General features: G+C 43.4%; 1 protein-coding gene across 2 annotated transcripts in view; it reads left to right on the forward strand.

Moving 5' to 3' along the window:
* The window catches only part of TRAPPC11 (trafficking protein particle complex subunit 11), a 461,933-nt gene that overhangs the window by 252,604 nt on the left and 182,177 nt on the right, over positions 1 to 27,152 (forward strand). For both annotated transcript variants that reach the window (XM_086962470.1, XM_086962471.1), the window contains exon 23: positions 16,328 to 16,447. In XM_086962470.1, coding sequence (XP_086818596.1) covers positions 16,328 to 16,447 — 120 coding nt within the window. The remainder of the gene's footprint in view (positions 1 to 16,327; positions 16,448 to 27,152) is intronic.

The following is a 27,152-nucleotide window of genomic DNA, read 5'->3' on the forward strand; positions in this document are numbered from 1 at the left end:
GATTGTGTCAAGTCAATAATCATTTTAATAATCACGTTTTTGCCAGCAAGAGGGGAACAGCACACAGATCCCACCTTTGTTACCATTTCTACACCGGACCTTCCGGCTCAGGTCCTTGAGAAGAGAAAGTATTTAAAAGCCTGGGGGGTTGAGGTAATAGCATATCAGGTGGACAGAAACCTTTATCTACTATCAGCAGGGGGTCACTCACAGACGAGTACTCATTGACCACCTCATCAGTTTTAAGAGGCGCAAACAGAGAGCCCTCATCTTCGGGTCTTAATAAAGATATCCCGGATTACACAAAGGTCATAATCAAGGTAACCACAGAAAATGAACCCGGCTTGTAGCAAACTGTAACAAACGATGAGCACCAAAACAAGTGGGGTTGATTACCTACAGCACTTTCACGAGCTGGGAATAGTAATTTCTGAATGGTAGGATGGCCACCTGCAAGCAAACAGGGTGGCTTGACAATCTTCTCCTGAAACGTCGGCAGCTTGCAGACAAAAATCACTGACCCAGCAGTTGTACAATACCTGGGAGCATTCGACATATTAATGTTCCAGGAAACCTGGCTCCAGATAGCATTCCCCTCATCGGCTATAAAGAATATACAAAACTGGCCGAAAGAAGTAGTGCATTTGGAAGGGCGAAAGGTGGTCTGGCAATATACATCAATACTAATCTATAAGTCAAGGCTGCATAGCTGCAAGTGGACGATCCAGGCATACTGGCACTGAAAATGGATGGCTGGGCTAACAATCCTGAAGAAGCCATCACTCTTGATAATCTATACATTAATCCATAGAAAAAATAACCCACAGCAAAAAGAAAGGCAGCACACCTATTACGACTAAAAGATTCATATCACAAGTCGCACTGGCTAGTCACAGGAGACCAATCTTCACTTGTTCCATCAGCCAACTGAGGAACACACTGCTGCAGTTGGAACCCTTCCTGTGCAAATAATGCCACTCGATAAAATAGGAGAGGTTCTAATAAAGGCCTGTGAATTAACGGGCCCACTGGTCCTGAATGGCCGGAAGCCAGGCGACACCCCCTCGGCCTGGACAAGAGTTAGGGGCAACGCCGTCTCCATACTAGACTAATCTCTTGTGTCACTGCCCCTATACAACCTTGTACGCGATTTTAGCATAGTGCACCACGTGGAGAGCGATCACAATCCCCAGGTGATCACGGTAAATACACATATAGGTAAACGTGAAGAGGCATCTACGCTACAGGGAGAGATTGGCACAGGAAATCTGAAACGTCTTCAGTGGTCCTCTAGCACAGTCAAGAGTTTAGCAGAGGAAGCTGTGGCATGCCTTGAGGATCTGGCCCCAACAAGCCCTAACCTGATAGCAGTATGGGAGATATTTAGAGATAATTTGACCAAAACCCACAAAGACAATAGTCAGAATAAGGGAGCCCTTCTTGGGCATCGTGACATCATAGTTATGCCACTCTGTATCTGAAGAATAAAAAATAAAGTAGGCAAACTCTTCGGGAAGTTGCCTCAAAATCTATGAGATACGGAACTATCAAAACATTTCCGCAATGAGAGATCTGAATGTACAAAAGCCAAACAGGAAAAACTGTTGGCCCAGTCGCTACATGCCTAAAAAAAAAAAGACTCAAAGATTTTGGAAACTTATTAATAACATCAAGAAAGGTACTGAAGCAGCAAATAACGCAAATATTAGTGAATCTGAGTTGGTTCAACATCTAAAACTAAATTTTAAGGGAATTTCTCTGGACGTAACAAGCTCGTACTGGCCACACAAAGACAACTAGGCACCCTGCAAATACACTTCAAAGGAGGTTGAAAAAGTCACCAAAAAGTCTCGGACAGACTGTGCCCCAGGCCCAAATGGGCTACCACGGGCTCTCTTTAAACATTCTACATCTAGGTGGGCAGTCTTTTTGACATCATTGTTCAATAACATTCTGGCAAACCATGTTATCCCCGAAAGCTGGAAGGGCTCAGTAATCCATCTAATTTTTAAAGGTAAAAGGCATCTTCACCCACCAATTAACATCCAACTGCACTCATGGATGTTGATCTTAAATACTTTTACACTCTATTGTTACACGATCTGGCATCCTGGGCGCATGAAAATGGGAGACCCCCACCAAATCAAACCGGTTTTATAAGGGGTCAAGGCACTATAACCAACCTCATGATCCTGTGCCTAATATTGAATGGAGCTCAGGCAACCGGTACATTGCTCTATATGTGCTTTGTTGATTTCAAGGCAGCCTTTGACTGTATTCAACGTAATAGGTTGTGGGCCAAACTCCAGCGAAGAGAATTCCTACCTAACATCCTGAGAGCAATCAGATTAATATACTCCGACATGTGGATTAAGATTAAGATTGGAGATTGCACCACGTATCAAAAAAAGTTCAAACATCAATGAGCTTAAAGCAAGGCTGCATGTTAGCACCCCTTTTGTTTAATTTATATATTGCAGATCTTTCAACGGAGCTTGAGGGGCTGACAGGGCATGCTCCGAGCTTAGCTGGGCAACAACTGTCAAACATCCTCTACGCTTATGACTTACTACTGCTCAGTAACACACCAAGAGGCCTTCAAAGGCTTCTCAACTGTCTTGGCATGTATGCTGATAAAAATAGCTTGGAAGTAAATGCAAACCACCAAATGTGATTGCTTTTAATCAGCGAATAAAAAAACCCTGCATATGGCACCTTAGTAGTAATACAATAGATTTAGGCATCTACCTACGTATATTTAGGGGTTAAAATAGATGCAATAGGCACATTTGCACCTCAGAGAAAGGCAACCAAGGGGAAAGCCCAAGCAATCAATTATGCATTTTCAGGGTTGGCAAGATCCATTCGAGGCCAAGACCTGAAACCTTTGGGAGCAGTAATGAAGGCCAAACGTATACCAACCCTTTACTATGGATCAGAGATAATGACAGCCTTCTTGACAAACTTGTGATAAGATCATATAAACAAACCTTTCGGCTACCCAGATCTGCCTCGCCTGCGCAAGTTTGGTTAGAGTTTTCAATAATGACACAGTCACTTGCCAGACCTGTAGCATCTGCAAAGCTCTGCCCCAAACTGCACACAGCTACTGACAAGACACTGGCCAATCTAATTTGGACTGAAATCAATCTCCAACGAGGGAATGAAGCCTAAAAGAAATATTTGGAGAACAGCATTGTGAGGCTAGAACTGGATGACCTATGGAACGCCAATATATCCGGGCAAGCCTTTAGAAAAATGTAAATAAGTTGACTAAACTGCAAAGTTGGACCACAGACAAATAAAGGTTGTCAAAGCGTCTTCATTAGTGTTTGGTACTGAAATCTTATTCAATCCTTCTGGAAGCACCCTACCATTTGAAGGTAAAACAAACACTCCTGGCACTACGACTTGGTGAGATACCCACACTAGACTTCCATCCAAAATGGAGGAAAGGCTGCTCCGGTGAAGAAGAGTTGCCACCTGTGTCATGAGGGGGTTGAAACTTTACAACACTTCATATGTATCTGCCCCATACAGGTAAAGTGATCTGATAAGCTATCTTTGAGTGCGTCGACACGTTTGGGATGGGCTGCTAGGGAAAAAGACACAAGTTGTTCCCTATCCTGTGTTGCTATATAACCATTTGCCTAACACACAGTTTTTCTTGTACCTCTTTCCAGTCCGCATACTGGCATTTTAACTGCATCATAATCTTGCACATTGGCACTTTTTCTGCAAATTGACATTCGGTTGGATCCTCTGCACAAATGTATAAATTGACATGTAGGAACAGGCTCCTGGGGAAATTGTCATGAGCTGCTCCCAATCCAGTCAAGCAATGTAAGCATCAGCGTAATACACAGCTATTCTATGTTAGCCTTTCCAACCTACACAGTGACAGTTTAACCGCATCTTAATTTTATTCATTGGTACTTTATCTGTAAATTTACAAATGGTTGGATAGTAAACTATGTACTTGTTTTTTAAGTAGGAAATGGAAAAGTTGGTCCATGGTCGATAATTGCTTTTAGATTGTAGGTAGGCATTGTGGTTCATATGTCTTTTTTGTGCCATACCAAACTGTGCATACGGGTATTTTTATTTGGTATTAGAATTATGATAAGCAGCAAATAATGAAATTGTCTTTTAATCAAGAAATGAAATGGTTTTGCTGCTGATATATAATACGTTTTTTAGGTACATGTTAGTTTGTCTGGCTTTTGTAATGTCTATGGTTTTAATTGACTAATAAACTACCCTATTCATTCATTCATTCTACCTGTTTGCTAGGAACTTTACCCCTGACTACACTGCAGCACCTTCATTGCTAACTGTGCTCTACTACTTCCTCTCCTGCCTACGTACTAGTAGCTCTACCCCCTATAATCTAGTGATGCTACACCTGCCTGTACACTACTGTTTCTTCTAGTACCTGTGCCCCAGTAACACCAACTCTTCCTCTACCCTTAAATCTCTACCTGCATTAGTACATCTTTCCCATGTATACCCGAGTTACTGTACCCTGCTTACACCATAGTACCTTTACCCCACTCCTATGCCTTATTAACTTTACTCTTACCCTTACTGTACCTCTTCTTATTACTCTTTTCCATTATTCCTGTCCCATTTTCTACTTATGTGTTTTTGTTCCCCATATTCTTGTGCTCTTTTTAGATGTGTGTTGTCATATTACCTCAGAATTGGAGGAAAGAGTATTTCCTCACTTTTGGATTCCTCCAAAATGAAGTTTCATCAACCTCTGGTCATCAGGCTGATGCCTCCTATTTTGTTTTTACTCCTTAATGAGGTAAAGCTGTCTCTCATAGTGCTGCTGTCCCTCCATTCATTTAAGCTGTCTGAAGCGATTATCAGAACATTCCTCCTTTTAATCACATTAACTAATGCTCCTCTAAAGGAACTTATGTGTTCTCTAGGGCTACGTTCTTCATTACTGAAATGATTAAAGCAATTAAGATAAAGTTAGTACACACTCTGTGTGAGCATTATGTGTTGGATTCAGATTTCAGAGCACATGCCTGGGTAAGGTAATCTGTACTCCAAAAACAACTTTGGGTATGTGCTACTTCCTCTGAAGATGTTCTTAAAGTTGAGGCAAATCTTGGTACCCTGATCATACAGCATATGAACTAAGCTGTGCAGAACCGTTTGCAAGAGAAAAGTGTTGTTATCTTTTAGAAATAGTGTGCAGTATATTTAGTATAAATTAGTAGCGGCACTGCAGTGAAAGCTCCTGCCATCTAGTAATTCAATCAGGAGCAGTATTTTAAAAACCAGCATTTGATCATCAGCAGAGGAAGTGTCTGTGAACAGGTAGACCCTTACGATAATGGTGAGTGTAACCTAGAAAACCTCTAATTTTTCATCATATTTAATTTTATCTGCCACTATAGATGGTCAGATGCTTCTTATCTTGCTTTTCTACTTAGTTTATAAAATGAACGAAATTTGATAGACTTCTCATTGATCCATGGTGCAATTTTTTTTGACTGACTAATCATGCAACATCAAGTCCTATTTTAGGTTAATTTGTTCTTTTAGTAGCCCAAAAGAGAGCATATGGTGATAAATCGGGGTTTGCTGTCTGATCAAGGCACCACTTTTACTGTGATCACAAGAAGCTCTTTCCAAAAGGCCAGAGGGATAGGCAAAAGATCAGACCATTTAAAATATTGAGTGCTCCAAAGGAGCAATGTGTAGCAGTTTCTTGGAAAACACTGCTGTTGACAATTTGATGTTCCTAGATTATCAGTCCCTGCTCCCAATGTTTATGAATATCTGAAAAAGAGTTGGCATCTGTGAAATTTGGGAATTTTGTGTCTCTGGAAATCAGTTTAGACAGCAACATGGGCGTCTTTGCACACGTTTACCAAACACTGCTGTCTGAGCAGTGAGGTCCATCATAGCAGGCACTTACCACGTTTGGTCCTGCAGGACTTTTTGATTGGAAATTAGCTCAGCAAATCCACCTCCGGGAAGGTACTGCTTGGGTACCTATTTTATGATAAGGAATCTGCGGCTAGAATTCTCTATCAATTGAACAAGTTACTTACATTCAGTAACTCTGTATCTGATAACGACTGTCTAGCTGCTGATTTCTTATCGAACCTCGCGTCCTTCCCGATCTGCGAAACAATTGCAATGTAAGGGACACCCTTTTCAGGGCCTCAGTTCTTATCGTGGTTGCGTGCTCATGGCATGGAAAGTTGAAAAAGTAACTGACCTCAGCGTGCCGGATTTGCGCCCCTGTTGGTACTGCTCATGTCACTTCCGGTGAGGAGTGGAACAACGCCACCTTCCAACGTGCAGGGGTACTGCTCAAAAAGTTCTGGGTCCAGTCGGACGCCTAGGAATTACTCTAAGATAAGGAATCTGTGGCTAGATAGAATGTCTACCAGATAATGCGCTGCTGCAGGTAACTTGTCCTTCATTGGCCCTTGTGAGCTAGTATAATATGGATGGCTCCCTCTGGAGCTTTTCCGGACCCGACCGAGAAGGAACACAGACAGGTCCCACTGGCCCTTGTGAGTTATTTAATCGGGATGGTTCCCTGTGCAGCTCCTCCTGACCTGGCAGACTCCGTAACAGACTTTAGTGGGTTCAGAATTGAGCCACTAAGTTAATAACCGGAAGGAGAAAATATGATTTCGCTTCTGCCGCTATGGAAAAGCTACACTGACTGCCGATAAGTCAAAGAGTACGTTTTAAATCTGCTTGTCTAGGTCACCGAGCCTTCTATCAAATGGATCCAGTTAGTATTTCATAGAAATTAAATAAGTATGCTCTTAGACAGACTTTGAGATCAGAGCTTGCCTTATGTTTAATTGCCCTACACTTTGATTTGGAAAAGAAAGGTGGCAGTGTGCTTTCTGTTCTAGTCCCAAAATTGTGTAATTGACTTCCTGTCCAGCACAAGTCTGAAACAAGTCATTAGAAGTTCCATAAGCTTTTAGAAAGTTATCGGTTTCAAAAGATTTATCTTTATCTTGCATTCTAATCAGTTACCTTTGTTTCTGGGTATGCAATTCGCACTTCATAAATATTCTTCATCATCATCACCTCTGCATTTTCCGACCCCTGTAGTCTTTTGTCAGGAGGAATATGCTGTAAACACAAGAAGAATATTATTTGTAATGCATCGCAAAACACTGTAAGGAGGGATCTCAATCTAATTGACAATAAAGCAACAGACAGATATGTATTGTGTTTTCAATCCACAAACTATGATCAGTTGTAGGATTATACCATACGCAAAGATTCTTATTATTGAGGATTCTCTTTATCCTTCAAAGAATTGCAACGTATGAATTAAAAATTATGAATGAATACATTTTAACTTTCTCTTGGGTTATATCCCATCGCCAACTGGCTTTTATTATATACCTGTTCTCAAGATAGTACTTATACTGCTTGTATATTGCAACACTGATTCAACCCTCTTTCTGCCCCCCTCTTGGCTATTACTAACTATACTCATTCATTTAAAATTAAATACATTCGTTGGCACCTTGCCAAAACTTAAAATGTACCAGCAACAAATGGCATGCTGAGGATTTTGCGACATACGCACAGCGTGATCAATCTGTATACCCGTTGATAACAATTATTCTTTCTCATACAGTCCCAGCAGCCTTACATTCTGAATTGAATTGGAGGATCTCTATTTCTATCATTTCGGCCATTTCAAACCAACAAGATCCTAAGACACACCAATATAAGTGGATCAGTCCAAAGTTATTTAGGGATAGGCAGGAAGCACGGAGGGAGGACCTCGAATTGCTGAAACCTGCAGTAAGGGCACATCACCTCCTGGTTTGTACATCCTCACTCGCCCCCTACCTGAACTTTGTCACATTCCCATATCACAGGTTTTTATTAACAAAGTTTCGATTTAATTTGATACATTTTTATCTAGGTTCATTTAAGACTTGGCAGAAGCCTGAGCAGGCCCCACCGTGCTGCTGTGACAACTTTTCGGTGCAGGATACGTTGCACTTTATGTTTTGTAGTATATACCACGAGCAGAGAAAGAAATATTTGTTGCCTATTTTGAAAAAAGCTGGTTTTGTCCAAGTAAGACCAGCCCTGCTCTTTCTACAACTCCTACCTAACATACATATTACTTTTTGCATGGCAAACTTTCTGGTAGCCGCAATGCGGGCGAAATCTGTCAGCCAAAGCTTACCTTAAATCTTTTTTAGTTGTTTTAGGATGTTTATGTGCTAGATCTGTATAGAAATATTTTATCCATGTTTAAAATTGTCTTCCTGTTTGTTTATTAGGATCTTCTTTTTGGGAAATGTAAATAGATGTACAGTATGCATTGCATTGTAAAGTAATTGTTTTTCTTTTATGTTCTTTGTATGACTTGTAATAAGTCGAATAAAGATATTCTGACTGACTGAAGTGGATCAGTCTTTCTGACTGAAATATTGTTCCTCCTTGAAAGTGTTTTAACTCTTTATCATTATTATATACGTTTTATTAAAACTGTATAGTTTTTCCAATACCAAATTTAATAATGTTTTCCTATTATAGTTCTCCATATACGGTTACTGGCTCCACTTCAAAAGTAAATCTTGAACGCAATATGTACTTATATAGCCAGTTTCTTTTTGACACCTTCAATTGGTGATGAGTGTTCCCCCACTTTTACCTTTTCGATTCTTCATCTTTACTAATCTTGTCCACAACTACATTATCTATAGTACTCTGAAATCTCATTTTTAATAGTTTTAAGCAGGAATAAGATTGGAGTTTGGTCTCCAGAGACAGAACCTGGTATCAAAAGGAGCCTTTTTAAAATGCATGGCCTCATTGTCTACCTCAGACCCATCATCCTTAGGGAACATTTGTTGGCTAGAAATAGACAAGTCTGTCTATGCGGCTCAATGGAGTCCTATATTTTAACTTCCCTAAGAGACATCGGCCTGCAAATTGCATTGCAAGATCTGAAAATACCAATTACAAGTTAATTTTAAAAAAGCTTATTAAAACTGAATTGCTTAAGCTAGACAAAATTGAATTAACAGAGAAAAATTATGCATGGTATGTGATTAACTCATACCAATCGCTACGTATTCAGGCGTATTTGAATATTTGTTTCTCAGTGAAGTTCAAAAATAAGTTTTTAAGGCAACGTATGGGATTAAACCCAACAAAGGAGGGCACGCAATCGTGGATTAAGCAGTGGCCGGACTCTAATTGTAGACTTTGTGGTTGGCCACAGGAAACTCTAGTCCATATAGTGTGTGTGTGTGCCCCAAGTTGATTAAGCTTCAAAGTACAGTTTTGAGACCTCATTTCTTGGAGAGCTGGGTTAGATCTGCTCGTCCGGCATTAATCATGTCTTTATCTGGTGAATCGATTCCGTTATTGTGTCATTCGGTAAAAAATGTTTGATACAATGAGGTAGATCTCCAGTATTATCTGGTATATACGTTTTATCACTTAATAATAATGTTTTAAGAGTGATAACGTGACATCTTAAAAACAGGCGTGCCACTACTATTGTAAATTGACACACTTTATAATTGACTTAATGTGATGGTTAGTGCAATAATTGCATACTAGCACTTTATAGTAAAATGAAACACTTTATTATTGCTTTGATATGATGGTTGCGGCAATGAATGCACATTAGTACTTTGAAATGTAACTTGTGCATCTAATGTACATTAGACATTTTTTTGGTTTCAGGTATTTTTCCATTTGTATAAGGAAATAGTATGCTGTGCACGATGTCACCTTTAAAATATAAAATGTGCAATATTATTCTGTAATTATTAATGTTATGTGAATGGATTCTATTCTTTTGATAAGTTTTAAAATTGTATATATCAGATAGTTTTTATATTATTTGATGGGACGCTGTTTTTGTAGATTAATTTTTAATGGTTAATTTAGTTATATGATTACGATGTGAACTTGTTGTGATTGCAATGATTTTATTAATCAAGCAATAAAGATGTATACAATCAATTGTCAGTATTTCAACATTTCTCTAATTCTTGTGCCTTATTGTATTTTCTTCAGCTTTTTATAATTTATCTTAAATGCTTCATCTAAACATTGCTTTGAATGTTAAATGATGACCTCTGTTCTTTCAGCATTCACAAAGTCCTGTGGACGAAACCAGTGTTGGCAGTTTTTGCTATGAAACTATTTTTTGCACAATATTAATATAATATCAAACTGCATTTTTTATGTAAGCATGGTGTGAACAGTAAAATCATACAATCAACCATTAAAAGAACAAGGCACTCTACCCCCTTTTTGTCTAAACTTATCTTGGGCTTCATACATTAAGCTTGTATGAGTTCCTCTGTTAAATTGCTGACAAGTAAGGAATGATTGTTGTTACAGGAACTCAAAGTACACCTGTTAGTAGAAGGATTTTTTGATGGAAAGTACCATTCTTTTATTCTGAATAAATAGTGTTTGTTAATATATTGTACTACTTTTTACATGCTCACGTTGGACCCATCATTGGTTGTGCAACCATATCCCATTAGCAATGGTTGTTGTAGTTGGTACACATGTAATGGTTTGCAATTCTCTAGTTACAGTTCGTTATTTATCAGAAATTATTAATTGCAATTTAACTTTATCAAGCATTTTATTCTTTTGAATGCATTTTAATGATTTGATTGTTTTTTGCTTTATTTGTATTGTGATATGATTTAGATCGCTGTAATAAAGATTTGAATGTTTTCTTTGTTTTTTACCATTAAGCAATTTTAATTCAACTTTGGTGTAACCTTACCCTTAGACTGTTGTGAGTCTTACCGCCCCTTATCCCTAATCAATACAGATATTAAAATCTTTGCCAAATTACTTGCCACCCGCCTTCTCCCCCTCATGTACCTAATTGCTCGCCCCGACCAATCTGCGTTCATTCCGGGTCGTGCCGCTTCTCACAATTTGTGAACTATCTTCTTGATCCTCCATCAAATCAACCCCTCTCTACCGGCTGTGGCAGCTTTACTGGATGCCACCAAGGCCTTTGATACCCTGGAGTGGCCCTTCCTCTTCCATCTCCTCCCTCTTCTGGGATTCAGTCCAGATTTTGTACACAAAATACTGCTACTATATACACTCCCCACTGCTCGCATCAGGGTGAATGGGCAGGTCACTGACCCTATTATCGTTTCGAGGGGTACCAGACAAGGGTGTCCCCTTTCTCCCTATTGCTATTGCCATGGAGCTCCCGGTGGCACGTCTGTGCCAACATCACACTCAGTGGGGCATTGGCTTCTTGGCACGTGCCCTCGTCACATTCATGTATGCGGACGACGTCACTCTGTACGTTCTCGCTCCCATGACCAGGGAGGTTGTGCGGTTTGGGTGTCTCTGGAATCCAGGTCAACTGGAGCAAATCAGTACTTTTCCCCCTAACGGATGCTACGAAGCCATTCACTCCTGATTACCCCTTTTTCCGGGCCTCTGGTCCTACTAGATACCTCAGCGTCTGCTGAGCAGGGACATGGATGAACACTGGAGGTCTAACTTTGGTCAGGCGATAGACTGGCTCAAGACTAAGATCCTCGTGTGGCAAAAGCTCCCACTATCGTTGGCGGGGAGCATCGTCATTGCCAAGATGGTAGTGCCACCAAAATTTCTATATCTCTTTTTAAATATCCCTATCCCCCTCACGTCGTTTTTTTTCTCGCAAGCTCCGTTCCAGCATTATCGCCCTGATCTGGGCTGGACGCCAACCCAGAATCGCTTATGATATACTCACTCTACCCTTGGCTCGTGGCGGTATGGGCGCTCTAGACTTCAAGCTTTATGTGCTCAAGCCAGCTTCCTACACTTCTGGTTGCACCCCACACCATTTCAGCCCCACATTGCAGTCGCAGCTTACCTTGCTGCCCCTTGGCTGCTTCAAACTGCATTATTCCTTCCACCCAAGCCCCCCCGAGACGAGATAGATATGGTTGAATGCTTGCGATGGGCCTCGGACGGACTGCGCTGACACTCCGGCACCACCACATTGCACGCACTTTCTCTGAGACTCGCCGGCAATCCTGCGTTTCCCCGATTGCAGAGAGCAGGCATGGCTCGCCGCGCTGCTCAAATGGGCCTTACCACTGCATCGGACATTTATCCCAACGCCGCATTTTTCTCTCTTCCTGACAGCGCGACCCCCCTTGATAAATTGCTATACTATCAGATTAGGGCCGGGTGTCGGGAGGCTAACCCACAGGCCCCCCGAACTAATGCAGCCCTTGAGTGTGTACACTCATCCAGCTCCCCACGGAGGTTGGTCATTAGATTATATGCTCTCACCCTGGCCGTCTCCTCCATCAACACCGAGCGCGTGTGCATTACATGGAGTGGGGACTTGGGAATGTAAATGGAATGGACCTCTCTCCTGAGCAGTGGCTCTATTGCTGCAATCAGACCAAGCGTCTCTCCCCGAACTACCGTCTGAGGCTCATTCACTTTAAGTATTTTCATAAGCTCTACCACACCTCTGTATCCTTACATAAAATGGGCTTAATTGACAATGATAGATGTGTGCGCTGCGCTGCCCAGGGTGCGGACTTCGCACACCTAGCTTGGGTGTGTTCCAGGGTGACACTATTCTGGCAGGGGGTATGCACTGCTATTGGCGACATTACTCTTGAGCGTATTACCCTGGACCCGCTGCTGTACCTCCTGGGTCATGTTAAGCATGTGTCTGACACCAGCCACAAGCTGATCGCGATGCTGTTGGTGCTTGCTAAGCTGAGGGCGGCCATGCATTGGGGTCGTACACTAGCTTCCACGGGTAAAAAATTGGTTGGATGATGCAGCCCACTGTCAGACACTCCTGGGCGAGTTTTAGGATCTGATGCCCGCACCCAGCAGACCCCCAGATATTTGGGCCCCTCTAGTTCCCTATCTCCAACGCTTGGCTGCCCCAGACAGCCCAGCAAAAACCTTCCTCAGTGCTGCAGCGCGAAATGCCACTGGAAAGTATCTGTGGCACCACTGGATATATTGAATTTACTGAACTAATGCTGTAATGCCAAGTTGCAATGTGCTATGTGCCTTTTTGTTTAATAAAGGTTTTTGAAAATCAAAAAAAAATACGCACAAAAAAACCTATAACCTTTAAACCCTTGGGTATATTCTTCATATTTGATTTCTTTTTCTTTACAAGGTCTTAGTTTTTACTTAATGTTTTGAACATTTACATATTTTATTTCTTATTGTATTTTTTGTGTTGTTTAGTCACTACTTGGTGTGTGGTATTTGTATTTACATGTGTGATATTTGTATAGTGTAGGCCTAGCTACACTCTATCATGGTTTTAGGTGAAGTAAGACTTGACTGTCTGCTGAGCTGTCTAGAGTAAGGTAAGATAACATCACTGAAACCAGCTTGACGCTGGAGATTTCCCTGGTCTCCTCTCAGATGGGATTGTATAGTATCCATCTATATTTTTTATTTTATTTTAGGTTTTTATAGAGCGCGTAGTCACCCTCGAGTATCCCAGCGCTAAAACCTCGGACTCCTAAGGAAAGGAGCAAAAGAAGCTGATGATCATATAAGACGACAGAGATCTCTATAATCCCCCGACCACCTTCCCTCCCGACGGGCCGAGTAATTTCATGCACATTTGCCACTCTTTATTATCATCAGCAGACTCCATTAAATTGCAACTGCAATTTTGATTGTAAGTTTTAGTAAGCTACAAAATAGAAGTTTGAATTAACCCATACAAAAAGGCCAAGTGATGGAAGAATGAATAGTTGGCTAGGGAAAGAGAGAGGTACATGCAACCGGAATCACCATAGGGAGCTTGTCAAGAGGGGTAGTGGTTTTACTAGAAGATGGAATGTTTACCGGAAGCCACGTCGAAACATTTAGTAAACAAAGCATGGAGCAGTACCAACTAGTAGTTGGGACTGAAAAGGGGCCCTGGAGACTTTCAGTCAAAATGTAATAGTGTTGAAGTTGCATGTCGAAGAGAGATAGGAAGCAAAGTTACATGATTTAATGTGTGTTTTAAGAAAACACAGAATTGATGAAGAGGGGAAGAAGAGTAGAAAGAGAAGGCATTTAATTGTACTGTTTAAAAGAACAAGTAGTCTCCAATGACTGTAGCTGATTCGATGTGTAAAAGAGAACTAATTGACACTCCATGAAAACTAACAGATTTGATCCTGGTAACGCGGTTGATGTGGCTGTGGCAAGTGAGATTATAAGGAGAGGGTGACTCAAATGCATACCGAGAAGGAATTGGATGTGACTGAAAATACGGAGGTGAGAATATCCAAGGCATTGGTGGTATACTCTGTTAAAATTTCACATGTAGTGAGATGACATTAAATATAAAAATGTTTCAATTTAGAAGTCTGTTTAAAAAAAGCTTAGGAAGGGCAGCACTCTTTAAGATGCTTTCGCTCCCAAGGTTCCTTTATGCGTTGCAAAATACCCCATTCCCGGTCCCTATCACTTATTTTAAGGCAATAGATGCAGAAATCTCTGACTTATTATGGGACGGAAAACCGGCCCGTATAGCAAACTCCAAACTAATCCGCAGCTGGTATGATGGGGGGATTGCACTGCCAAGTGTTAAATTACTACTGGGCTGCACAACTAACGATAGTCAACCAGTGGATACACGCTCCGCAACATGACCCAGCCTACAGCCTTGACAGGACTGTACTCCCCACAGAACAACTGATGAAGGCCCTCTACACTAACAAACGACGTCATACGCTCACGGGCCCTACGGCCCACACTGTTAAGATTTGGCACACAGCTCAGAGAGCCCTGGGATGGTAGGGAGTGCTCACACTAGCCACCCCGCTCTGGGACACACGTCGCCTTGGTACCGTGGCTAATACTAAGGGATTCAGACAGTGGGACCTCATTGGTACCTCAAAGATAGGAGACCTATGGAGTCGAGGTGAAATCATCACATTTGAAGCCTTGCAAGAAAAGTACGGAATGGCGGTTACTGAGAGGTTCCGCTTCACTCAAATTAGACATGCTCTGAACGGTGCCATTCCACCGGGAACAACACTGGCCGAATCCTCCCCACTGGAGAATAGACTCCTCACCGATCATCTTGAAAGGAAAGCAATCTCACTAACGTACCGTAAGCTGATAAACAATCTTCAGACTCCACGGCGGTTCTCCGTAGCAAGTGGGAGGTAGAACTAGGAGACATAGACGATAAAGACTGGCTATTTGCATTTGCTTCGGCAAGAGAAGCCTCCATACCATCTCGGCTAAAACTCATACAGCTAAAGATACTACACTGAATATACTATTCCTGCAATCTATTGCACAAGTTAGGACACGTCCCAGAGCCTGGATGCCTGAGAGGTTGCGGCCTCCCAGGAACATGCTTTCATATACTATGGGACTGTCCCAGAATACAAACATATTGGACAGATGTAATGACTGAAATTTCAAGAGCAAGCGGGGTTGAAGTACAGCTAGAACCTAGGTGTTGCATATTAAATATTTGGCTGCCTACAAACCTAAATCGAGGGTTACAAACCTGGGCAACACTGGGCCTGGCAATTGCAAAGCGAAACATTGCTAGAAAATGGGGATCCGGCCTAGTACCCTCGGGATCACAATGGGGAAATGACATGGATGCGGCGATGGTGGCAGAAAAGGCTGTATATGCACATAGGGGGTGTCCGAAAAAATAGTCCACAATTTTGGGGAAATGGAATGAGTACCGGGGAAACCTATGTGAACCCCCGCAAGATTTGTCTGAACCTGCAGCAAGTCCTTAGGGCGGGAGCCGCGACATAGTGCAGATATAAAGGCCGTATACACATGAGGGGTGGGAAAAGGGAAAGGATTATTATTTTTTAAGTAATGTTTGTTGGGGAAATGTGTTCCGAACACGTGCCATATAGAGTCTACCCATGGGTGGATGTCCATCCAGAGGCCCACATATCTACTACCAGCACGTATGCTATATTACATGATTGTAGGCGCTAATCAATCAATAAATACTGTACTGCTTGTGTAAAATGTGAACACTAATGGATATTTATGCATGAAGGATAACATATTCTACCTGTACTGTTACACTGATAAAAAGCCAATAAAAACTGTTTTTTTTTTTTAAAAAGCTTATATTTCCGAAGGGGTATGGAGATAATGATAGTGGAGGTTAGATTTTCATGACAAATAGTGGGCATGTATTCCAGATAATAGTATAAATACAATAGCAAACCCTTAATGAGAATCCTGTTGTTATTGTTTTACACTTCGCTAAACAGACGTAGCAGCTTTCAAGGGTTTGCCACATAAATCAACTAAATGACATTTCTTTTTCTTACAGATTGAAAAAATATTGTATGTTCGTTGTGAAACTGTGGGGTCAAGAGTGTTTCTGGTCTATGTTTCATACCTCATAAATGCAAGTGTTGAGGAGAGGGATATTATTTGCAAGTGCCACAAGGTGAGTCATGAATGTGTGGATTTGAAACTTTTAGTTTTCCCTTGTAACTGCTTTACAGTTGTTCTCTAAAATGTATAAAACACTTCATTTAAGGTGAAACAAGTTATCATATTTCCTTGCTTTGCCGTACAGAAATATATCTGGTTCCTACGGACACTTTTAATAAGTTTGCTTTTCTTCACTGATTTACTTGTGTTTATTTCTTGACTGTTGTCTAAATTTATTGCAGAAACTGCATTATAAGTTTGTTCAAAGTGCTTTTCAGAGCATCTATCATGTTGATAATGGTCAGTGCCGTTATCAGATATGTTTCATATTAAATGCTGTAAACGTTAAACCAAGAAGAAACCCTCTGTCTACAATTCATCAAACCAACATCAGTTACCTCTTCCACCAGGACTATTGTCGACACTCTATTTTTCAGCCAGGACCAACATTCTTGCTCTGGATCTGCAGCCAAACAAGATTGGTTTTAGGTGAGCTAAAATTTCTCAAATGCACATAGTTTGCCCAGCTCCAGTAGTATCTTGCTGAGAGCCAATTAGACTTCATAATGCCAAGGTGATATAATGGCTTCTGATGTCCTGTCAACCCAAACTCAATAAATATCTAGCCATGTTGCCCTATTGCCTAGCTTTGGTAAAACAACAGATCAGTTAAGAATCCTAATGATTAAAACATTTGCACAGATACGTTTGCACTAGGTCTGTTTGGGGGCTCGGACCTGTGTTGGAATGTGTGCAGGGAAGGGGGCCCTTTCTTACATACATGGTGGAAATGCCCGACGGTCCACATATTTTGTAGTGAGAGCCTTACTACGTTTAACTCCGTCACTTGCATTTTGTTGCTACCTCGATGTTCAACAACACTTTACCTTTGACCAGCATTGTTGGCTTCTGCTTAGTAGATCATTGGAGTTCAGCAGCTGCTCTAGTGTTTAGAAAAGGGGATTTTGGAGACGAGGTGAGATGTGATTAATGTGTATTGCACCTTGCCATTTTGTATTTATTTAATGTCCCGGGGCAATTGATTCTTTTTTTCTGGAGTAACATGATTTGAAAACTGTTTTATTTACTCTTTTCTAACAAATATAATTTTCTCCTCAAAGTCTGTATCTTTGACTGTAGGCAGTTACCTCATAAACATTTTTCATGCTTTCGTGGTCCTGAGGTGTACTGCTTTTCTAAAAAAGTCAGACACACCTTGGCATAGTATTTTGCAATTTGTGCGGGCAAAGAAACTGTAGAACAATAACAATTTTAAAAGAACAAGCAATTGTTGCCATCACTGATATCAGAAAGTTATTTAGTTTTCATTTTGTACCAACATTTATCAAAGACATTTCTTTCCTTATAGATAAATATTTTTTCATATACATATAGTTTAAAAAATATATTTTAAAAAAAGTTTTATGCTGTCATCCTTCTCAGTGGACACAAATGTGAGAAATGCGGTTTGTTGTCAAGCTACGTGCGGTTCAGCTAGTCCTTTGTCAGGACTCCATCACTATGAAGCTCTTTGCCCTTTTATTGCTGTATTTAGCATCTTGGCTATAAAGGTATTACATTCACAGGTGTGACTGAACCTTAAGTAATATCACCTAAATGCTCATGTTTTGGTCCAACATTGAATATCAGGATGCCTTTGAATCACTTCAAGATCGACATGCCATTCTATCAAAATAACATATTTGAAGTTAATAGATTAAGTAAACTTAATAATTAGACAATCTCGGTTAAGAACAATAGTAGTTTTTCAGTTCTAACTAGACATGACTGTTGCTACTACCTAGCTCACCTTCCTCGTATCGGTTTACTGAGGTTATGGCTCACTGTCAGCCAAGATCCAGCTTAGGGTGTTAAGTTTATAAATATATCCCATAATTGAACTGCTGCCTATATATTCGAGTCATATATGATTTATGAAGGCATGTGGCTTTGTTTATATGTAGACTATTTATACCACCACCTTTTAATCTTTTCAGTTGCATTGTTTGGTAAGCCCCATCATGGGTTATGATCAGAGGTTGCTCTTGAGGCGGGGACACTCTGCGTGATCCATATAGGTCCTGGAGAAACCTTAAAGATGTTGGATATATCACCTAAAACTACACAAAAAAATTGCACAGTTCAGTGCAGATATTCCTATTCCCGTGCTGTAGGGGCTATAGGTTTAATTAACATCACTACAAATACCTCTCTATCTATTATAGGGAATAGTTGCTCATAACATCTTAATACAGAATCAAGAAAATATATTTTGGGTGGCCAACAGCCGAAGGGAATGGTCGCTTGCTAGAGCGGCTCCCGGCCCTCGCCCGAGAAAATCCGTCAACCTGATCCGTTTCCTGGTGTGAGACCCCCCCCCCCCCCCCCCCTACCATCGGGAGGTCCCCACCGTCTACTGGTGGTCCGTATTCTGGTGGCGACGTTGGAGAATCGGATACAAAAGGCGAGAGAAACCGACTTGGAAGAGCACGCTTCCCAGCGAGCTAACAAGATGGCGGCGTCTGCGATGCCTCGGCCCGGAGCCTGGAGATAGACTGTGTAATTGCCAGGCCTGCTCACCTGCTTGATCACCCCCGCAGTTGTTGTTCCTGACCGAGGTGTCCCTGCTGTCTGCCCTGAAGTTTTGGGCGCTTTCCGTCGCTGGAGTAGCCCCCGCGCTGAGGCGTGCGAGCTGGGACTGATGCCGACGCTTTGAGCTCCAAGGTGCGTCATTGCGACACCCCAGCTTCTCGGCCTACGTTGGACCCGCTGCGGCAGCCTAAATCCCCCGCACCTGCCAGACTCACTGGGGGCGTCCCTGCTGCCCGACTTACAACTCCGGAGGCTCTGTGGTGCTGAGGGGCGCCCCCGCGACGAGGAAGAGCAAGTGGAGCTGTCTCGGAGATAACAGAGAGACACCCCGACATTTGGCCCTGCGTACCGCCCGCATCACAGCCCTGAAGTTCCCCGCACTTCCCGGACTCGCCACCAACATTCCTGCTGCCCATCCAGGAACTCCGGAGGCTTCGTGCAGAACCCCCGCGACGAGGCGGGAAGAGGGGGGGCTGTCTCCCCAAAGGCCGTGCAGCGTTCCGACATCGGGGCCTACGTGCTGCTCATAGTGAAGACCTGCATCCGATCGACCCGTGCTGACACCCACCTTGGAACGCAGTGAGTGCGCTCTGTGGCTGGCCACTGCTGTGTGGCTCCAGCGAAGATACTGCCCACATCGATCCTCCCCATCTGATGACCCCATAGACCGACCTTGCACGATTTGGCGCAGCGCCCCTGGGGATACTCGGAGACTGAGACTCTCCCTTCAAGGCCTACCGATTCCCCGCCTGCTGCGGATGACTCCCCTAACCCCCTGGGTGCCGCGCTCCAGATTTTGAACCTGTCCTCCCGGCTCTAGAAGTGACGGTCAAGTGGAACTACTTCCTGCCCGTGCCCCGGTAGATGCCAGGTGTACACCTTGACACCGGTGGTGAAGTGTCTGACCCTGTGAGCCTCTCCCCTGCGCCAGTGGACATAAATATTGAGGACTGCACCTTTCTGTGTGACTTACCTGCCTTCATCTGGCGCGTCGCACTCCTACATGTAACTCCTGGCCCATAGCAAAATAAGTGATCAACTCCGACTCTCCCCACTACTATAACCCTCTTGAACTGACACACCCCTGATGATTTCTGCACTCGGAACAATCTTATGGCGACACTCTAATCAAGGTGGTGACTGCTCAACCACTCCATTGTGGTGATATCCCCCCACTCCCTGGTTGCTGTCTGCATCTCAACCAGAGATGACGTATTGGGAGGTGCCAATTGAACCCACAGGATGGCCTCCAACAAGGGCAATAGACCCTCTAAGCAAAGGCAGATCAACAAGCTCTCATGGGGCTCTAGTGGGGAGAGCAAGGAGGCTAACTCGGACATAGACCCAAAAAACGTAACTTCTCCACCGGTAACAAAATCACCCACATTGGAGGAAGTGATGGAAGCAATAGCCGGCGTTCGCTCCTCCTTGGAGACCCGTATAGACTCTGTGAACATAGAGGTCACCCTGTTACGTGCAGACCTACGCAAGATGGACTCCAAAGTAAAAGACATAGAGGTCAAGACCACAGCACTCATTGACGATACCTCCACCCTCCAACAACATGTGTCCCAACTCCAAAAACAACAAAAGATGATGGAGGAGCTCCTGGATGATTATGAAGGACGCGCACGTCGCAACAACCTTCGCATCCTGGGATTCCCGGAGCGGATGGAGGAGCCGGCCACTGACCTCTTTGTCGAGAGCCTCATCCTCAAACATCTCCAGCCAAAAAACCCATCTAACTATTTCTCAATCGAACAGGCGCACAGAGTCCCAGGAGGTAGGCCGAAAACGGGAGCCCCTCCTTGCCCTATAATTGCCGGGTCTTCAACTTCAGAGACCGAGATGTCATCCTCCAGATGGCGCGAGCAGGACCACCCCTGAAACTGGAGATTGCCCAAATTACAATCTTCCCCGACTTCACAGTAAATGTACAGGCACGGAGGCACAGTTTTCTTGAGGTCAAAAGAGCTTTGAGAGCCAAGAGTATAAAATACGCTATGCTGTTTCCCGCCAAATTGCGAGTGGAATCGGAGGGGAAGACATGGTTCTTCATGTTCCCGGAGGAGACCTGGGACTGGCTGGAAGGCTGGCGTCAACAGGGTACACCTTTGAATAATCGCCGATCCTCAACTGACCTCTCCGACCGGAACCCAATGCTTGGAAGTCAGGACTTGTTTACTGATGGAACTCGAGGTGACCAGTGACGCTCTCTAACCGCCTAGAACTCACTCTGATGCTGTTAGAGACTACTTTTGTTGCTTCCCTTCCTCCGGATCAGACGCCGGGATGACCGCCATCAGGTTCTCTTGTTGTTTATTGTGATATGTAGACGACTATTTCGATGCAAACTGATTTGTGTTCTATTATGCATGTTCTCTTATAGTTCTCGGGCGAGGGCTTATAAGGTTCTCCACACACCCCACCTATGTTTGGGAGGGCGACAGGCACTCTGCCGAGTTGAGGAGTGGATAGTTTAAAGTCCGCGGGCAGGGGGGCAGGGAGAGGGGATGGTATGGGGGACAAGTGGGTAGTTAGGACGTTTGTTAAGATTATGTTTTTGTTTTTGTTTCTGTTTACGCGCAGCAGAGTTTTTTTGATCACGAAGCTTACCATACAGCGCTCCTTGCCCCTATGAACCCCCGTAGAAGCCCGCGATTTTCTTCCTAGCAGATTCTGTACTTGCGTGTGTAACTACTTCACCACGATTTTTTAATCAACCTTCCTTCTCCTTCTGACGGCGTGTGCCGACTAGTGTGGATAGACCGAACCCCTGTGATTGCCTTTGATATTCTCCCGCCAACAGATTTATCATTCATGTGTGTAGCACCGTCACCATGAGATTTCAGATCTTATTTTAAGAAACCGGACATCTTCGATGGTTGCTATTACCTTCATCCCCCCCATTAGAATATAGCGCTTCGAACGTGACAGAATAATTTCTACTGCACCCTTGAAGAGAGATATCACACAAATAAACACCCCCCCTGTGTCCTACAGCCTTAATAATTAAATTCAGGATCTTGATCCATGTGACGGATTCCTGCTCCATCTTTGATTACGTCTCCCAAGACCAGATACACTGCCCCTTCTCGTGCCCTTGTCCTGATGAAGACCCTCTAGCAAGGTTTCACCTCAGCCTGCAACATTTTTGGTCGAAACGTCGTACTTCTCTCTGAACTTCAGCCTCTTCCATGAATTATCATTTTTGATTTTGTTTTTTGGAGGCATGAGTTTGTTCTAATTTATTAATGAATTGTATTTCTCAGTTTGCCAATTAATCATTATTTCTGGTTTATTAAGTTCACAGTGACCACTGTTCGATTCCCCATTCAGTACCCTCACTATCCCAACACTACCCTTCCCCGTCCATTCTTTTAGGGGCATTAAATGTGATTATTTTATGGATGTATTTTATGAATAATTTTTTACGATACACGTTGTGAATAAAAACAATGTTATTATAATTTCTTTGAATTCATTTAAGCTACTCAGTCAAGGTTTATTCGCTTTAGTATCTGAGACCACCTTGTTTGTATCAATTATTCACCCAGGTCCCAGCGACTCATTGGGTTAACCCGTGTCTTTACAGCACCCGTGCCCCTATGAGGCATTCCATACTCAGCACTGGGACATATTTGGTTTCCTTTAGACTCCACCCCCAGCCAATTCAGTTTCGCCACTGGCTTTGAGAGGCAATCTGGGACTCAAAAGCCTATATTCTATAAATATCTTCCATACTTTGAGCCGCCATGACACCCCCCTGACTAAGACGCTCTCCCTCCTGTCATGGAACGTCAATGGTCTAGGAAGTAAAGTAAAAAGAGGGATAGTGATGCAATATCTTAAACGCCATGCTCCTGACCTCGTTCTCCTCCAAGAAAAGCACCTGATGGGTAACGCATGCCAAGCACTACAACGGGGAGGATACAAATTGCTCGTACACGCAGGTTTTACCTCCGGGTCCAGAGGACCCGGTATCCTAGTCCGCAAAAATGTTGCATTGACGTGTACGAAGATATGGGCTAACCCTCTCGGTCGTTTTGCTGTGATGGAGGCCGTCTGGGAGGGTAAACAACTAAATGTTATTTCAGTGTACATTCCTCCAACCCTGGGGATAGCTGCACTGCAGACTTTGAAACGACTTATACTGGAACTCCCGCAAGGGACCCTGTTTATTGGGGGTGACTTCAATATGGCGGCACCCCCCAGCGTACGTCACATAGGCAGGCCTCTGATCTCCTAGATTTTACATAGGCAATGGGACTCGAAGATATATGGCGTACATTCCACCCGACTACTTCTTACTTCACACATTACTCTAATGCCCATAAAAGTAGCTCTCGCATAGATTATCTCTTCTCTCCCACAACTGATATAGAGCTTTTTCGCCACCCTAAGGGACTCCCTAGGGGAATCTCAGATCACTCCCCACTTTCTGTAGAACTTACATACCACCGCCAAAGATCCCGAGGTCCCATAATAATAACCCCATGGCTTCTAAAAATCCCCGACATAAAAGACTGCCTGCTAGAAGATACAGAATATTATTTAGCTGAAAATGTCGGGTCCGTGAAGTCAGCTATAACCATCTGGGAAGCCTATAAGGCTGTACTCAAAGGGAAGGCGTTAGCCTTCAAGACTGGCTATATACAAAGAGAACACCTAATCCAGGCCGAAGTAGGCCTAGTCCATCTGGAGTCGGCTCATAATATAAACCCCTCAGAGGAGACTGCAACCCGTCTCCAAACGAAGCAACTAGAGAATAAAGCACTGGCCTTGAAGAAGGCGCAGGCCAAGCTTCTAAAAACTCGCCACAGAGTATACTAATTGGGTGATAGAGCAGGTAAAATGCTGGCATGGCTCAAAAAATGCGAACAAGGCTCCAGATAGATCCCGGAGCTGTCCGGTCCAGACAATTCTCCTATCACAGATCCCAAGGAGATAGCGGAGGCCTTTGCTGACCATCTAGAGGAAGTATACATAGCCAGGGCGCAATATACAGCCGAAGAGTCTAGGCTACTCCTAAATGAAATGCACTTGCCCACACTTTCTCAGGATGACGCGAAGGAATTGGAGGCGGACCTCACAACGGAGGAGATTGGAAATGCACTGTTCGCCATAAAATCGGGTAAAGCCATGGGCCCCAATGGTGTCCCCATTGAATTTCTGAAAGGCATGGCACGTGAGGTAATCCCTCACCTTAAGGCAATGTTTGAAGAGAGCCGAGACGCCGGGAGCTTGCCGCTTTACCAACGGTTGGCGTCAATAGTCTTAATCCACAAACCTAATAAACCAGCTGCTGATTGCAGCTCTTACAGACCGATTTCCCTCATTAATTCTGAGATGAAGATCTTGGCGAAACTCCTCGCCACCAGACTTATGACAGTCCTCCCCTCCTTAATTCAAGAAGACCAGTCAGGATTCCTCCCAGGCCGCAACAGGGCGCTTAATCTCCGTAGGGTTCACACCGTCATGAGTAGAATACCATATCTTCAAGAAGACTCGGCTATTCTCTCCCTTGACGCCACTCTCGCCTTCAACTCCATAGAATGGTCTTATCTCTTCGAGGTCTTAATCCGCTATGGCTTCGGTCCGAACTTTGTTTGGTGGGTGCGATTGCTCTACACGGATCTCTGGGGGCAGGTTTACGTCAATGGTCATACATCCAGGCAATTTCCTCTACACAGGGGAACTAGGCAGGGATGTCCCCTATCCCCATTTCTGTTCGCACTCACCCTGGAGCCCTTGGCACATTGGGTCAAAACTGATAACTCTATTAGAGGCCTTCGGTGGAATGACAATACAACTGATAAGATCTCACTATATGCAGACGACATTCTCGTCTACATCTCCTCCCCAAATCCTCTATTAATAGTCTACTGCACGTCATCACCAATTTTGGCAAATATTCGGGCTTCTCCATAAATTGGTCCAAGTCAGTGTTATACGGACTGCATGGCCCACCCCTCCCCTTCCGAAGGGATACTCGATTGCTGTGGCCCAGGATGGATTAAAATACCTCGGCGTCTTTGTCACCCCAGACCCTAAAGTCTAATATGACCGGAACCTGAAGGGCCCCCTACAAAGACTACATAACGACATATCACATTGGAGATCACTACCTCTGTCCCTCCCAGGCAGGGCATCTCTTTTCAAAATGCTCGCACTTCCTCGCTTTTTATACGCCTTGCAGAATTGCCCATTCCCCATTGCTGATTCCTATTTTAATGCACTGGAAGGAGACCTCCGCCTCCTCCTATGGGACGGTGGTTCCCCCCGCATAGCTCTTCCTTCGCTCACACAGGGGTGGTACGATGGTGGTATTGCTTTGCCAAATATTCAACTTTATTACTGGGCATCCCAATTGGTTGCCGCCAACTCCTGGCTGTATGGTCTGCCAACCAACCCTGCTTTTCACCTTGAACGATGTCAGACAGGCCGCGAGGGTTACCTCGGTGCCTTATATAGTAAACCTTCCCGCAATCGATATATTGGCCCAATGTCACAAACACTAGCAATCTGGCACCGAGCAAATAAACGCCTAGGCTGGTCTGACGCCCACACATTGGCCACTCCGCTCTGGGCCTCACATACTCTGGGCTCCCTATGTCATTATCAGGGATTTGATAAATGGGACATGATCGGCATATCTACCCTGGGAGACATGATCCATAAGGGCAAACTATTAACGTTCACTGAGCTTCAAAAGAAATGTGCTTTGGCCCACTCGGAGGCCTTCCGCTACCTCCAAATCAAACATGCCATACTCACTAATGTCCCTGATCTCTCTTCTCTTCCACACTCCTCACCTCTCGAGGATAGACTATTGTCGGAACCCCTTCAGGCCAAGGCGATATCCTAAACCTACAGCAAGCTAAGTAACAACATGCCTAACTCCTTCCAGCTTCTAAGAGACAAGTGGCAGGGTGACATTGGGGCCTTAGAAGAAGATGAATGGCGGGCAGTACTGATGTCCCCGCGCGAGTCGGCTATCAATCACAGATTTAGACTTATGCAACTCAAGATACTACATAGAACATACATGTCTGCTCCCCTCCTATTCAAAATTGGGAGGCGCACAACCGATCTCTGTCTCTGTAACTGTGGGCTTGTAGGCACTTTTTACCACACTATCTGGGGTTGTCCGGTGATTCAAGACCTTTGGGAGCGAGCAAGCCGTAAGATGTCTGATGCACTGGGAAAGCCTGTCCCCCTGTCTCCTTAATGTGTGGGACCCCTCAGATCTCACTGAACTGGAACAGCAATGGGCGGCTTTGAGCTTTCTTTTATTAAAACGTGAGATAGCAATGCAATGGGGCTCACCAAATAAACCGCTCCTGATCAGATGGGTCGCTGCAATGGATACATGTATGCTGTCGGAAAAAAATGTGTATAAGGTCAGGGGATGTCCTAAGAAATGGGATAAGAAATGGGGTCACTGGAATGTCTATAGAGGCGAGCTCTGTAGCTCCCCTACAGCTGATATAGCAATGACCAGGATTGGTTCTCCTCGTACTTGAAATTATTAATGTACTGCTGTGGTGTATGCCTTGTGTGTCAATTTCTGTAATTTCATGACTGCCAACTGATCACTTACTTTGCTTTTGTTCAATAATTTTTTTTTTTTTTAAAAGATAATATATTTTGAAGCCAGCAATTAGGGCATATCAAATTCCTGTTTCCCAGGCAGGTAATAATTAAATCCAATGCAACAAACTTCTTCTCAAAATGTAGCCCAATAGTAGGAATCCATCATTTTAATACAATTGTATTTCTTCATCTCTCCTAATCTATAGTGTCTTCAAGATAAATTCATCCTATTCAGTTAATTGACAGATAAGGAGCTATTGATTTCAAACATCTATTTATAGAACCTAAAGGTAACTGTACCGGAAAACAAAAATGTGTATTCTGTTATTTTACAGAAACATTTAATATCTGAAATTGACATAAATCTTTCTTTCTGGATTCAGGATGGGTATCACACCACAATTTCTGTAGAATCCCTTCTGTGCTTGGATAATCTTATTTCTTTTCGCTGAGTTACAAGTGTACGATTACAAACCGGTATGGTTTTAATATTTTAACATCCTAGAGATAAATGTATGGCATGGTTGGTC

Source organism: Lissotriton vulgaris, chromosome 3_1 (genome assembly GCF_964263255.1).
Source record: "Lissotriton vulgaris chromosome 3_1, aLisVul1.2, whole genome shotgun sequence".
NCBI classification, from domain to species: Eukaryota; Metazoa; Chordata; class Amphibia; order Caudata; family Salamandridae; genus Lissotriton; species Lissotriton vulgaris.